This window comes from Rhinolophus ferrumequinum, chromosome 11 (genome assembly GCF_004115265.2).
Source record: "Rhinolophus ferrumequinum isolate MPI-CBG mRhiFer1 chromosome 11, mRhiFer1_v1.p, whole genome shotgun sequence".
In the NCBI taxonomy this organism is placed as follows: Eukaryota; Metazoa; Chordata; class Mammalia; order Chiroptera; family Rhinolophidae; genus Rhinolophus; species Rhinolophus ferrumequinum.
The window spans coordinates 60,461,062-60,477,937 of NC_046294.1; the positions used below are offsets into that span (position 1 = coordinate 60,461,062).

The window sequence follows — 16,876 nt, forward strand, 5'->3', positions numbered from 1 at the left end:
TCAGCGCCTCACTGCTTCTCACCTAGACCTCGGACAGCTCCCTAACTGGGGCTCTCAGCATCTCAGTTCCCATAACTCCTCCCACTCTCCCTTAAATACCAAGGGTGCCAAAAAAATGCTTACAGGTAGACACTTTGGTCGACATTGCTCAAGCAGTAGATCGCCATAATCAGAAGTGTCTGGACGCTGATGGTAACCACTCTGAGCACCTCTTGTAATTGCAGTAGTCAAAAGTGACATGTATTCATCTTCTGTTATGGGTACATATTGAGTATTACAATTTTAATACAGTTTTCCTTTCTTAAGATGTGTATACCTTTTTTTGACACTCTCTGTATAAATAGAAACACAGGTATTCAGACAACTGCCATTCTCCAGCATAGGAAATCATCTGATGGGTATTTATCTAAAGGAAATGAAATCACTACCTGGAAGAGATATCTGCTCACCCACGGTCATTGCAATATTATTGACAATGGCCAAGACATGGAAAAAAACCTAAGTGTCCATCAGCAGATGAATGAATAAAGAAAATGTGGTGTACACACACACACACATACACACACACACACAGGCACACACAGAGGGATATTACTGGGCATTAAAAAAGGAGGAAATCTTGCCTTTTATGAAAACATGGGCCAATGCTATGAGAGCATTATGCTAGAAAAATAAGTCAGGAAGAGAAAGACAAATACTGTAATGATTTCTTATATGTGGAATCTAAGAAAGCCGAACACATAGAAAGAAAGAGTACAATGCTGGTTGCCAGGTGCTGAGGATGGGGGAATGGGGGGATGTTAGTCAAAGGGTATAAACTTTCAGTCCTAAGATGAAGAAGTTCCAGGCATCTGATGTACAGCATGGTGACTGTAGTTATGTTGTAATGTTGCAAATCCGAGGCCTATTTCTTCACCTTTTGGATATAGTAAGAGCTCAAGATATTACGGTAGAAATAAACTGAAATTAAGATTCCTTCTTCCTCTAACATACGACATTGCAATGTATTCATGAACTAGTGCTTCATATGAATGCATTTATTCTATATTGTACTTTCATTTCCAGTAAATAATCAATACATGTTCAATGATGGAGAAAAGTAACATTATTCTAACAGGTTTATGTGCCCATCTGTTGCAACAAGTTTCAGACTTCCATATCATTTTTTTCACAATCATTCTCATCTTTTTAAGAAATAATCCCTTGGAATCAATTTACTCTATTCCATACATATATATATGGGGTCATGGCACAAGCAGTAGAACCAAAAGTGTTACCAAGATATGATGTTTATTTCCAGAGAGTAATAGTATGAAAAGCAGAACATAAAACCAAAAGTTAAGTATAGACCTTGCACAAGGATGTGGAGAAAAAATTAAAACCATGCAATTTATAGGATGATCAAATGGCCACTAAACTTACAATGGCTTAAACTGGCTTTGAAGGCTCTGGAAAACCCACTAGGATCTGAGTCAGGCTGACATCTTGGTGAGCGAGGTTTTCTCCAGTTTTTCAGAGCTCGGCAATCTGAGCCTCGGCAATGGTTCTGAAACTTTTTCATATTCTTTCTTCACTTCTTTGCTCCACCAAACCATTGTCAGAAAAGTGTCAATCAATCACCATTCTTCCAAGTCATCTAGGTGTCTATCCCGGAATTAACCTTGTATAATCTTCCCATTCAAAGGTACTCACCTCACCCTCGCCAGAAGCAAGTTTCCGTAGCCCCCATGACTGATACTGTACTGTGTACAGTAAGCGTTCAATAAAGTCTCCTTGCTAAGTGAAGGAATAACGCATAATTCTTTACCCATTCCCAGTGGATACTGGCAGGCTTAACGAGTCTCTAAGAGCCATCCTCTGTCATGTCTCTTGTATTCATCGCTTTCTTTCTACCATCATTGATGTCACCTTAGTTAGGATTGTCTCATCTCCTCTCATCCATTCATTTAACAAAAAATGTTGAATGCCTATTGTTTTCCGAGCACTGTTCTAGCAACTGGGAAAATAAAATTGAAAATCCTTGCCCACATGAACATTACATTCTAGTGAAAAAAGATAAACAGTAAATAAAAAAGTAAGCAAGATACATATAATATTACAGTATCTGGTGAAAAAGTGCTATGGGGAAAAATAAAGCAGGAAAAGAGAAAAGGGTATGTGAGTGGAGAGGGCAAAGTTAAGAAGCATGGATAGTGATGACCCACTGAGAAGCTGTCATTTGAGTAAAAACCAAGTAGAGGTTAAGGAGCAAGCCATATGGGTATTTAGATGGGAGTTTTAGCCAGAGGGAACAGCAAGTACAAAGATGCTGAGGCACTAAAGTGTCTGGGAAGTGCTTGGAGAACAGCAAGGAGACTGTCGGCTGGAGAGGTCTGAGGGAGGGGAAGCGGGGCGTGAGATGAGGCAGGCAGATCACACAGGGTCCATCTGTACACAGTTTGGGGCCATTATACAGATGCTGCCTTTTATCCTGGATGAGAGGAAAGCACTGAAGGATTGTGAACAAACGAGGAACATGAACTGACAGACGTAAATGGTTAATTCTGGCTGCTGCACGAAGGAATGACTTATAGGAGTCAAGGTCGGAATTGGGGAGATGAGAATCCAGGCAAGAGATAATGATTTGGACCAAAGTGGTAGTAGTGATGGTGGGAAATATTGGTTGTCCTGTAGATATATTTGGAGATGAGGTGATAGATGGGATGTAAATCATGATGTGATTGAAGCATGACTCCCAAACTTTTGCCCTGATTTATTGAAAGTATGGAATTGACTTTACCTTAGATGGAGAAGACTTGTGGAGGTGACGGTTTTGTAGATGAGAATTTTGACATGCTAAGTTTCAGAGGTCTGCTAGGCAGATATGTTCAATCGGAAGCTGTATATATAAGGCTGAATTTCCAGGGGTGATAAGGGCTGAGATTTAACTTGTACTTTAAATTCTGTACACCTCTGCCAGTTACACCTTTCAAAGTCCTGTTTTCACCCTATCATTTCCCTAATTAAACACTTGCAGGGATTCACCACTGTCTACAGCAGATGCCAAAAACTGAAGTTTGTGCTGCTAACACGTTATGTCACCCACATGAGATTTAAAGCGATTTAAACTATTTCCCAAGAATTACAAATTGGAAGATCTGTAATCAAACAGATATTGGACTATCTTGAAAACTCAGAATGTTCAGAAATACAAAGTCTACAGCATATGAATAATAGGTTTAGAAATTAGTTCATTTGAACTGACCAGTACCAAACATTCAATTTTAAAGGGGAGGAAAAAAAAAAAAAAGAAAATTTGCTCAGGTGCTATTCCTTTCACATTGTTATATATCACAAAAACACTCACTGCCTCAAATTTGTGTATTTATATCAATTTTATAAAAAATAAGTCTAACAAAATATATAGAATTCAATGCAATTTATATATATTTTAAAATTATTCCTATTGATCCATTTTTCTTATTGTAAGTCTCTAATAAATGATTACCCAGAATTCTATGTTGCTTTTTTTTTTTTTTTTTGCATTAAAGCACTCTTTAACACATGTGGCCTTGTTCCAATACATCCATCTAGCTGTACATGGAGTTGTGTAGAGAAACAAAATGGGAGGCAGGATTATGGGGAAGCATTGTTCCCATTTCCTAGGGAAACAGGGAGCAGTAGCTTCAGGGGCCCAGTATTGGGAACAGATTTTTCAGAAGCTTCTGAAAGATGGACAAGTGTTTGCCAGGTAGAGAAAGAGTTCACTTATTTTATCCTCTTGGCTCCTATGGGATTTTCAAGGTTGCACACCTTGAGCTATAAGTTAAAAGCTAGTCTTCAGACCGAGGTCAGGGTCCTGCCCAAAACTACGCCTTGCTAGGCTCTGCTAAATTCTGCTTCTTGCTTTCATTCACACTCACTCCATGGCACCCCCACGCCCACTAGAACATACCTTCTCCCGTATTCTCTACCTAACTAAATTCTAGCTATTCTTCAACGTACCAAACCCTACCTTTTTGGAGTCTTTTCTGACTACTTGGCCCCACATTTAATTCATTCCTCCTCTATACTCACACAGCACTGACTGCATCACTTGCTTGCCTTGCCTTGTACTGATTTGTACGTGCTGCAAACCTCTGCAGCCTGCATCCCCAATTATACTGCAACTCCTTGAGCCCACGTGGAATTACTCAATTACTGTCCCTTTATGTCTCCATAACACACACACTCGAAGAGACTCTTAGTCTATGCTCACCATGGACTTGCGAAATAGAATGGAACCAGTAATACAAATACTCTTTACATAATGAAATAACAGTTAATATTGATTTATTACTTATGAGAGGGAATGCCAGCAAGGAGAGGAGTGAACTGAATAAAGCAAGATCTCTGAGCCAACTCTTTCACTTTTTATGCCTACTAAACTTCTGCTCATTCTTAAAAAATCTGTACCCAGTTCAGAACCACGCAAGTTCTTTGTGCAGTTTCTTTAGTTCCACCATAAGTAACGGCTCTCATTTCATCTTACAACTGGCCATCATCTCTTATAAGCAAATCTCACCTCTATTCAGTAAGAAGGTAAAGCTGGATGCAGAGTATTGAATCAAACTCAAGTGTGTAAGGAAAAAAGATGACATTAAAAGCTAACAATTGTTTCTAAGGTGTTCATAAACAATAGCATCAGAGAAAGGAAAGATGGATACAGGAATCTATATTTTAAGTTAAATTTCAAAAATATTCTCATTGCATTCTGAATTTATGTTTAGATTTAAAGCTGTGCGTGTTTGTGTGTGTGTGTGTGTGAGAGAGAGAGAGAATTGCAGTATCCCAGAATATTTTTGTCACATTGATTTTGACTGGAGTCCGATGCTCACATTAAATGAAATAACTCCCTTGGATAGAGAAACAAAATCATATACTAAAATAATGTTCAATATTGGATGGATGAAGAGAATGAAACCAAGTGATAGACAAGATAGATAATCAGCATCTTGTGTTTTTAAATAAACTAATTACAACCTAAACAAATACCTAACCAAGAACCTAAAAATACCTCCACTGAAATGTATGCTTAGATGTATTAAATAAAAAGCTATTCTTGACGCATGCCAAATTATTCTGGGGTGCCTCTGTGAACTCACAGGTGTACAATTTAAAATTTCAAGGCAAACACAGTGGTGCTCAAGATCAATCAGAAACCTCAGGAACTACTAGCTCAAGGCAGTTCACAATTTTAACATTAGATCGAGTTCCATTCCTTTTGATGTGATCATATATTTTTCAAATGGGGGTTTTTGCAGTTTGTGTAATAAAAAGCAAGAGTCATGTGAAAATCAATGTGAAACAGGAAATGAAGGGTGGTAGCATCTAGAATATTGCTTTCTTTAAATTTAAAAAAACACACATATCATGCTACCCCATATAAGACTTAATTTGTATTCCAATACTGCCCAGCATCATATTTTTAATACTCAAACTAGAGACTTGTGTCCTTCAGTCACTGTTGTTTTCCTGACTAAAAATAGTGTATTAAGTTGGTTGTTATTAAGCCAAACAAACTACATGTTTGCAGCAGTGATGCGTACAAAGAATACGGCTCATTCAATTCTTAGTTCTATCTAAAAGTGTAAAGGTTCAAAAAATAATAAATTATTCCTTTAAAATAAATAATGTGCATTTTCTAACTGCAACTTAAACTATCTATGACACGTGAAAACCACTGCATTGTCATATCACCCATTAGGAAATAGAATAAACTGATTAGAAAATAGGATTTGAAACTATACAAATCTGTTTATATCCCAGCACTATCCCTTACTGCCCATGTGACTTTATATGTGTTTTTTCCCTTGTGCGTGTGTTTTCTAGTCTGTCTATGCACAGTTCTCGTGTCTCTATGATGAGGTTAGTAACAGTGCCTACCAGACAAGCTCACTGTGCACAATAAATGATGCATAAAAATGCACAACACACCATGCCTGCCACTCAACAAATGGTGGCTATTAATAACATTTTATTGTAGGAGAGAACAGTCCTCCCAACAAGTAATTTAAATTAATTTGTTCCAAACTTCATCCTATAAGTTAGACTGAAATTTGTTTAAATCCCTCACATTATAGATAATTTCTTTGTCTAATTCATTAAGCTGAGGAGCTATTGTAAGGTAGAGTCAGAAGCTGAAACTCAGCTTCTACATCACGCAAGAAGCTAAGTTTTCAATGATTCATCTGGAGAGAGCAGATTTACGCAAGGCTGATGAGGAAGAAAGGTTAAATAATGTTTCAGGATAACACTACCAGACTATACAAAAAGTAGAGACTCACAGCAAAAAGTAATAATAGTTCTGATTTCCCTCAGACATTTGAAACAATTGACTATTCTCTTCTTAAACTCTCTTCCCATTGCTTTCAAACCTGCCCTTGCTCGGTTCTCCTCCTGCATGGTGTTTTCTCCTTCTCTTCTTTGCTGACTCCACAGTTATTTCATTAAATTATGTAACAAACAACTTGTGGCAAGGTCTGCTAAAAATCCTGAAGGATATTTGGGGAAGTACCAAATAATTGCTAAAGGGATAGTGCTAGAAGGGGATAAAGAAAAGTTGCATGGGATTCAAGGGATGAAGACGTTTCCACTGGAATCAGCGAATCAGGGAAGTCTCTGCAGAGGAATTGCCCTTCCTAAACATGACGTAGGATTTGGATATGTGGAAATAAAGGGCAGGGCATGTGAAGCAGCAAGAAGAGCAGCAGCAAAGGCAGAGGCAAGAAACCTGGGGTATGAACACGGAATAACAAGGAGTTCAGATGGCCAAATTTGAAGCCTCATAATGGAGAGTGGGGGACATTCTATTAGGAATGTTATTTGAAGCCAGACTCTGGATGACTCTGGGTGTCCACGATGCCACACCATCATCTTCTCTTTTTCATTACATGAACTCCCATAGGGCTGGGTGCCTACTAAATTCAATTATCTTTGTGTGCAGGTGCTTAAGACAACACCGAAACATCTGGTGTTTAAAAATAGCTTTTAGTTAGTTAAATCTCATTATTAACAAACTAAAGAAGCTTGATTCTGGTTACAGTTCTACCATTAACTAGGTCTATGGGCCTCCGAAACTAATGTGACCCCCTCATTCAAAGCACAGCTTCTTTATCTGTAAAATTAATGATTTGGATTGATAGGCCCTCAAGGTTTTAACTTTGTGACAATGACCTTTCAGGAAGTAATAAGCTCATCTACTGTATGCAAAAATTATAAAGATACAGTTTGATCATTTGACCTCCAAATGAATGACATTTCACTCCAAATTATGAAACTTTGTTAAATGAAGTAGTTTTTAAGAATTGGTCTTTAAGGTCACTCTCCAGTTTTTATGGTGAAATACTAAAATAGAATGCCACCTTAAGAAAAGTGATTACCATATTTATTGATTCCAAAATGTATGCATTTGTATATGTTAATGTTCACAAAATTATGAAGTCTTTCAAGCATGAACAAAATTAAATATATTAATTTTGCTTTGTTGAACAAAGTTTTACATTAATGTTATGGCTTGGAATAAAAGCAATGATGAAATAGTTGACTGAAAAACTTTTTATTGAACAAATAAGCACCAACTAAGCACCAACTACTATGCTAGAACTTATGTTACAGTTTGGAGGGAAAAGACATTCCAATGCAGTAGTAGAGGACTTCTAACCTGGGGTAAGCAGAGTGGCAAACTGGAGAATATCTAACTGGAGAATGACACCTGCAGAGATGTCTCACCATTGTGGATTACAAACTAACGGGTGGTAAAGCTCGAGGAAGGCATGGGTATTAGGAAGCTGCTACAATAGATCAGATGAGTTGTGAAGAAGACATGGCTAGGAGGAATAAGAGCTAATTTCCAAGGTAGAAAAGATAGGATTTGATTAATACCTGAGAGTGGGAAACTAAAGGTATTAGTGGGCAATGATGGAAGTTAAAACCTAAATTATTTCCAAAGAGTAATTTAAGATCATATAACTTCTTAACCAAATTCCCAAACAGCTGAAAAAAATTAGTAGAATTCAATAATTTGGAACCCCAAGCTCTAGCCACAGACATGACCTTGTCAAGTTGAGGAAGACTACTCTAGTACACCAACCTAGAACCTGAGAATCTTCCCTTGGTGAAATAAACCTTATTTCTACCCCAGAAGAGGTAGGGCCACCATATCCCCCTAAGAATGTCCATCTCTGAATCAAAGAGAGTGAAAGAAATAAAAAGGGTTCTCAATGGTTTGAAGGCTTTACAGGATTCCCCAAAGTTAATCATCAGAAGAAAAGAAAGGTAGGTTTATACCACAGCATAACTACTTGTAATTTTCTTTATTTTTTTTTAGGTGAGCAATGACTCTAATGTCAACCCAGTGACTGCTTAACACCAAACCACTTTTATTGAGCAACTACTGTGTAACACATACCATGTTCTACTTACACTTGGCCCAGTTTCCTCACCTATAAAACTGGAAATAGCAAGACCTGATTGCCAGAATTACTGTGGTGTTTAAACTGCAAAGATTGCTGTGACAAATTGATAAACATAAGGAATTATCACTCATAACTTTTAGTTTAGCATATATGTTCTTTCCTAATTTGCTGCTTCTGCCTCACCACCTCCCTCCACACACTCTGTAATCTTAGCTAATGACAGATTACCCACAATCCTCACTGTGTCCCCTCACCTCCAAGCCATAACGAGGGTAGGCCCCCTTTCTAAACTTTCTTTTCACACCTGACACTTCCCATTCAGAGCGCTTATCAAAACAGTTATTAAATAATTATCTTCATGATTATCTTTTAATATCTTTTATGTCCTACTGTGTTTCCCCCAAAATAAGACCTAGCTGGACAATCAGCTCTAATGCGTCTTTTGGAGCAAAAATTAATATAAGACCGGGTATTATATTATATTACATTATATTATAGACCCGGTCTCATATTATAGTAAAATATTATATTATAGTAAAATAAGACCAGGTCTTACATTAATTTTTTCTCCAAAAGACGCATTAGAGCTGATTGTCTGGCTAGGTCTTATGTTCAGGGAAACACGGTATTAGACTATCAGATTCCATTAGAGCAAAGATGGATCCACTTCATTCTCCCTTAAGTCCCTCTGCTTATCAAGCCATCAAATAAATTTTCCCAGGCAAAACTTGAATCCTCAAGTTTTAATACTATTTTAATATAATGCAGTAAAACAAAACAATTATTTAAGTACCACTTTGACCCTCAATGAGAGCAACTGTGTTGCTGACGACAAGGCCACAATGAGACAGATCCTGGGTTTCCTTTTGGCAGGGCCAGGCCTCAAGGACTCCAGTCCCTTTCGACTGGCTAAGACCCCACAAGCTCCTCTCTCAATAGCTTTATGACTTAGAATTTGTCTTTCGAGTTGTCCACCCTCCCATCACCTCATCCCCACCATGTTAATTCTTCTCATCATGACATATATAATCTATAGGCAATTGGGAGCCACCAAATTATATCCTGGGAAGATAAACTTGACCTTAGTACACATAACAACTAGAGAAAAAGGAACCAGAACTAGTCAGATGGCTATGACAGCAGAACAGTTGAGTAATAACAGTGCTGTCCCTGGTCTAGGGAATCGAGGGCAGGAGAGGCATAGTGACTATCTGACTAGGCGATGGATGGTGTGTGAGGATCAAAGAAGAAGGAGAAAAGATGGCAGAGGTTTCAAGTCTAACTGATTGGAGAAAAGATAGCATAGTTAACACAAACAAGAAAGTCCAGTGTGTGGGGAAGATGTCTAGTTTAAACCTACAAATAGCACCCTTTACTACTTTTATCATCAAGAGGATTGGTTGTGGATATATTCTGTTTGTATTCCTTTGTTGCTGTTATTTCCTTTCGTACTTTCCAATTTTGCTACACTGAGCATATATTACTTTATTAATAAAAAAAAAAAAAACCCCAGCAATCCTGTTTTTTTTTTTTTTATGCAACTTTGGTATGACATAGTGATGTTGCAAGATAAGTGAGATATCGTAAAGGAGACGCCCAGCAAGAAGACAGAACGGTAAGTCTGAAGCTCGTGAGAAGTCAAGTTTATATGCACAGTTTTGGAGTTATCAGCATAGGGTTTAAAGCCATAGGAATGCATGAGATCCTCAAGAGAAGGAGACAGTTAAAGAGGGCCAGAGGAGGAACTTCTGTCTCAAGTTGTGTAGCCCTGAACTCACTCACAGGGAGTAATCCATGCGAGGTAGGAGCACAGGGAATAGCACACTAGCTAGAGGCTTTGTCCAGCCAACTCACGTTTAATCTCAGAGACTGGATAACTATGGTGTAGAGAGAACCCCCTCTGTACCACCAGAGATTTCTGAAGTTACCTATGTAATTTTACTCACTGTTACAGTGATTTGCTTTCGTACCGTCAGGCCCACTAAACTGTGAACTTCTTGAAGTCAGGAACCAAGTCTTGTTCACTTCCTTATTCTTCCTTGTTTTCCCCTCACCCAGCACCGGGCCTAACACATACCAGGCATTTAATATACATATTTGCTGAAGAAACAACTGCACACATAAGTGCTTCTCCTCCCCACGCCCTCCTCTCCAATGACAGCGTTTCTTGGTCACTCTGCTAGGTGCCTTCCTATCAGAACTAGTCCTCTAAAACCTAGATGAGAGGACATGTCCCACGTGCCTAATGCATCTGTGTCTGTGACAGATGGAGGTTTTAATGGTCATCCTGCAAAAAGCCCGGAGGTGCTTTCCCAACACATCCCTCACCGTACTTTGAAAGTTCACAGTTTTGCTCAGTATATATATTATTTACCTGGAAGCACATAGCATGTTAGTCCACATAATATTTAGAGAATCTATAATTATCTAGGCAAGAACCAAGGCAATAAACTGCTCAACTGTCCAGCAGAAAATGGCTGCAATTTAACGTGCTTTTTCGTTTCTTTTGCTTGACGTAGTGGTTGGCAGATTTAGTTCTTCCTACTTTTCTAGATCTATTTCATTGATATTTAAGATTCTTCTTCTACAACTCCTTGGAGAATTACAGTATTTTGAAATAGATACTGAAGAGATGGTCAAGGCCAAACCCTTCCCTCGATTGAATTTCACAGTGTGGAAGCACTTCATCACCTCTAAAACAACACACCACTGTGGCCCAGAGGCGTCTCACAGCCACCAGTGTGGGGAGTCCGTGTGCCGAGGCTCCTGACTCCACACTCAAGCTGCCTCCCCCTTTCACTCTGCCTGTTGGATGGTTAATGTCCTCCAGTGCTTCTGTGTCACATGGCTTAGGCTGGGAAAGTTACTATAGATGTGCCCTGCAGAGAAATATTTTTCTTATAAGTTGGATCTTGTTTTAAATATTTAGAAGCATTGATTATTTAGTAGAGACTAGCAGTGAAACTTTTACATGGTGAAGAAGCACTCTCTAAATTACCTGCCACCTTTATTTTCTACCATATTTGTTAAATCTAGAATTGGGTTTTCTGACAGACAACAGACTTGGTCATCTCTCTCTTACACATATCTATATTTATACCTATATATCTATATCTATAGCTATATTATCTATCTATCATCTATCTATCTATCTATCTATCTATCCATCCATCCATCTATCTATCTATCTATCTATCTATCTATCTATCTATCTATCTATGTTGGAGTTAAATAGACCTGCTACTCCTGTTCTCCTCTGCCACTTGCTAGCTCTTGTGACCTTGGGCAAGTCCTCTACCTCTCTGATTCCTGATCTTTCCTAATATAAAATAGGTTTAACACCACCTGCTCTCTCTAGACCCTCAGTGATGCTGGGAAAATCAAGCAGGAAAATGTATATGAAACCAGTTTAAAACAAGAGTCATTCAGCATTTAATACCTGTCAGGAACAGCTTTACAAGAACTAATTCATTTCATTCTTTTAACAATTCTTAGATGCAGATTCTGTTATTGTCCCCCATTTACAGACAGGAAACCAAGACATAAAAGTTAAGTAACTTGCCCAAGTTGCTTGGAATAAGAAGTTGGAATAAGCTACCACATACTACCTGGGCACAGTGAAAATATATTAAAACTGGTAGAGATGGCAAGAGATAAACAGTACAAATATGTGATATCACAGGAAAATCAAACAATCATCATTTTATAGATGGGACAACTGAAATCCAGCAAGGTTTCATGGCTTGCCCAATGTCAAGTATTATATATTTATAATATCTATAATTTAGAATATATTTAGAATACGTCCAAATTTCTAAATTGTAGGAAGTCGAGCAAAGCTATTAGGAACCTGGATGCTGGATTCAATGGCCAAGTTTTAAATTCTAGCACTACGACTTAAACAGCTATTTTACTGGGAAATTAAAAATTGAATGTGTGGACAGTTGTAAGAATACATACTTAAGAAATGTTACTACTATTACTCTGACTGTCCCAGTTAGGACAGTCAGAGTAATAGTAATTACTCTGTAATAACTAATTCCTGCAGTTAGGTCCCAAAGAACATCAAGAGTTCTAGAGAAAATTGTTTAATTCTCTTTGAAAGTGCTAATGGAGTAATGCTAGTATCAGAATTTAGAGAGGAGTAGGAAGAGTCTCAAGTATGAATTTTTTGTTTACTTCTTTTCTAATAAATCTATAAAAAGAATCAAACCTATAACCAAGAATCAAATTTTCAAAAATACATGTTCATTCCATTTCCTTTCACTGTCTGCACAGTCGTATTGAATAATATCCAAAAACCTGTTAGAAGTAGGAAGGAAAATGTAAGGATAACCCATCTACTGAAGAAGAAATGCATTTAAAAGGGAAGGAGGCATAACCCCTATAGGCCATCTGTATACCAGGCATTCATACTGTAGCCATAAAGAATATGGCTTGATTCCAAACCAGGTAGAACTAGGTCAACTCCAGCTTTTCCACTTAGCTGGGTGGCCTTGGGCAAAGTGACTCAAAAAATCAAGAGCTTTTGAACCCAGAGCCAGCCCAGTTGCTCCTCTAGGGTGGAACCACTGGGACTCGAGGTGATGACTGTCCCTTATGGGATTCATCACATTGGTTTCAAGGCCAAGTTCACAGCCCTGAAATGCACTTTCTGGAGTCTTTCAAAATCAGACTGGTCAGTCTAAGTGGCTCTGAGATATATATCATGGGAATTTGTTGGACAAATGGATCTCTACTTGGCACTGAACCAAATGAACATCAAGACTCTCAGCAAAGATTTCATTTATAGCACGTGGATCTGATATCCTGTCTGGACAGGGCAGATCTCTATCTCATCTATATCCCCAACCCTCTCACAGCGAGGCCCACTAGACTTCACTACTTGTTCTTTCCAGATATATACCAGAGTTGAGCACAAAGGAGGAAGAGAGGCATTCTTATGTTTGATGAGACAGGCCGAGATTTGAAGGTACTATAAAGCACGCTTAGCTGACTGGAGTCTGGGTGGGCAGCTAAGGCTGGCTTTCATATGAACTCACTCTTCACGGGTCTACCTATATAGCCTGAAACATGTCAGTACTATGCTCCAGATATCCTTTCCACAAATGCTTAGCCGCCCCCAACCAGTTTTGCCTGCTGCCCAACTTCTAGCTCAGCCACAGGGCCTTTGGGATGGAGGCTGCCAAAGACAGGTTATCACAGAACATCAGAGGTCTGGGACGAAGAAGCTCCCCTACTGAGATGCTGCACAGCACCATACCTGTAGAACCGACTTTCCAGGGCTCCTCAGATTTCTCATCTATACAAGCTTCTTGGCTACAGTCTCTACAGCATCCTTAGTCCAGAATCATGGCTCAGGAGGCATTTCTAAGCTTGGGAGTTAAATTGCTCATGACAGTGTTATAATATGGATAAAGCTGAAAAATGGTGCTGGGTATTTTAGAACAGATTATATATGTAATATAGGAATCATCATTTATTAGGATTTAATCAGCACATTTATAGCATGTCCTTCTTGCCTAGCATTTATACATGCTCAAAAAAAAGTGGTAGCTAGTGTACAACAATAATCCTTCCTGCTCTGCTAGATGGTAGGGACTATCGCCTTTAGCTAGTATTTATTGGTTGCTCATCTCTCATTGGTTGGGAGAAAGCATTCCATCTATTTACAGATAAGGTAACTGAGACCAGGTTAGGAAGTTTGCCTAAAATCACCCATGACATGTGGACTAAAACAGGGACTCAGACGGAGGCAGTGTGACTCTGGAATTCAGGCTCTTAATCAGGCCTTCATTCTTCTCTGTTAGGTGAGGACACCGAGATCCATGGACATTATATAACATGTCTGAGGTCACATCCTGACTTGCATTTGACACAAAAGTCTAAATTACAGCTGCAGCTCCTTTCAAACAGTAAGCTAATTCTAGACCTGAGTCTGGGAGACTTCTAACTTATCCAAAAGAGTTTGCAGACCCTGAAATGCAGCAACAAAGTACACAGACGCATAGTGGATTTTCTAGATGAAAAGCCCAATCACTTAATGGCTGATGACATTTTCTGGTCTCTGATAACCCCTGTGCTACTAGAGCTGCTGAAGATGACTCTATATGCATGAATCTGGCCACATGCCAAGAATATTATCATATGATCTGGCAGCTGATGAATAAGGAGGCACTGGAGTCCCCAGCACCAGAATTGCCCTTTCAAAAATTTTCCACATTTCTTCTTGCTTCAAGCCATGATAAAGTGTTTCCAGTCAAACGCATCAGCTAAAAAGAACCTATTCTCTGAAAGAGAAGCAGCTAGTTTGGGTCCAGCACTTAAAAAGGTTCTTGGAGCCCTTTTTAACTGTCAGAGGTGAAGTGACTCATCCTAGAATCCCAGCAGGAAGATTTCTGAGCTGTCTTTGTCTAACCCCTCTCCACTTAGGAGGGATGCACTGAGCTGAAGGGACTTGTCTGAAGCCACTAAGCAGGTTAGTGAGTGGCAGAGCCAGGATCTATGAGGGATTGAGCATGCCCAGGTTGCAACCAGCCTCAGTCCAGGGACTCACTCTTGCACACACTTCGCATACTCACATTTGACTGGGCCTAATTCCTGGGACAAACTCTCAGAATCTAATTCTGACGTCAAACATTGTAGAGAAGCTTCTCCTTTTCCAGGTCTCTCAATGAAAACTTTAGAGCCAAATCAAAAATGTTATGCTTAATGTCATTATCCTTTAAACAAAACTCCTTTTGATAGACGACAGAGAGGCAGAGGGAGAAAGATAAAGAGAAATAGTACTTTGCTCCCATATGCACACGGAAAGGTCTTTGGCTTCCTCAAAACAGAGAACCTCAAACTCGCTTGACTGAGGGCTGAAAAGGGGGTGGAGAAAGTTGGAAGAAAGTACGCGATTGAAGATAGGAATTGCTAAACTCCTTTAACCCAGGAACTCTCCCGGTTCCCGCTGTGAACCCGTCTACCGGGTTCCCCTCGGTCGGCGGAGGCACGGAAGGGCGGGCATGACACTCAGGGTCGCGTCACCAGCAGGATTGTCCGCGCCCGGAAAATGCGCTGGAGGCCGAAAACGGAATGCAACTCCAGATAGGTCTCCCTCTGAGTCCCCGGGAAGGCCCATGCTGTGTAGAGATCCCAGGGAAGGGAGTTAAAGCAACAGCCCCAAGCGCTGGAAGTTTCAGCGAGGGAGAGAAACTTTTTTGTTGTTTTCTTTGAAACCAAGTTTCCAATGCACCAGGAAAAGTCTCACTGGGCGCAGCGCCGGGGAAACCAGGCTCTCCCATTTGGCCGCAACCCTCTGCTCCAGGACTGGAGACCCGCTGCGAGGCGCTCCCGCGGCCCCTCCCGAGGTGCTCACCTGCAATGTCCCAGAGCTGCAGGCGCACCACTGTCTCTGGGTCCCAGTGGAGCACCTTGAGCGCGAAGTCCACGCCGATGGTGGCCCGGTAGTGCGAGGAGAAGTTCTGGTGCACGTAGCGCTTAATGATGCTGGTCTTGCCCACGCCCAGGTCGCCGATTACCAGCAGTTTGTACAGGTGCTCCTTGTTCGGGACCTGCATCCTGACTGCCAGCCCGCCGTGTGGTGCGGTGCCTGCCTGGCCGGGAAGCGCAGCCGAGGCCTGGGAGGGAAAGAGACTCGGGGAGCACGAGTGAAGGCGCCGGGGAGAGAAGGCGGCGGGCGGGAGCCGAGGGGCGGAACTCCACCCCGCCGCCTGGAGAAACGCCCAGACGGGCGAGCAGGGGTTAATCCTCCTTCCTACCCGGCACGGTGCGGCCTGAAAGAGGAGTGCAGATTGGAGCGACTCCTGGGGACTGGAAAGTAGGCGGCTCGCGTGTTAATAATGCCTGTTGCACAGGTTATGCATACTGGGCTTTACAGCTTCCAAAGAGCTCTTCTCGCCTGTAATACTGGCCATAAAGCTGTAAGGGGTTGTTTTTTATTTTCCATGCTTGAGCGCGAGAGTACTGAGTGTCAAAAAATGTATGTGAATTGCAAGATATGATGTTGACAAGCCTAGCTGAAGACTGGGTTCCCGAGGCCAGGGAACCTGCCACCGTCCCACACATAGAACTTGGAAGAGAGGCAGCTTATAATACAATTTCAGGAGGGAGGACATGTAGGTGTAGTTCCAGCATGCCCTGGTTTTTGATGCCAGTGACTTTGGGCAAGCCATTTGAGCTGCCCCAGCCTCCTTTCTTCCTTAGTGACCTGGTAGTGGTAATCCAGACCTATCAGCATGGTTGGAGTGTGAATACTGAGCAATTTCACACCTAGTCAACTATTAATAGTCTAACAAGGAGGATAATTGGGCTGAAACTGCTGAGGGCATCCTTGGTTTTTAGCCTCCTTGAATCTTAAAAGCTCTGAGCTGCAGCATTGAGGTTAAACAACTAGTCAGATTATTTTAAGTGATGATAATAGCAGCCTTGCTATT

General features: G+C 40.4%; 1 protein-coding gene across 1 annotated transcript in view; it reads right to left on the reverse strand.

The window, feature by feature from the left end:
• Nucleotides 1-16,130, reverse strand: part of RAB38 (RAB38, member RAS oncogene family) — a 53,208-nt gene extending 37,078 nt beyond the window's left edge. The window contains exon 1 of the mRNA XM_033121650.1: nucleotides 15,799-16,130. Coding sequence (XP_032977541.1) covers nucleotides 15,799-16,000 — 202 coding nt within the window. The 5' untranslated portion in view covers nucleotides 16,001-16,130. The remainder of the gene's footprint in view (nucleotides 1-15,798) is intronic.
• Between the last annotated feature and the right edge of the window lie 746 nt (nucleotides 16,131-16,876).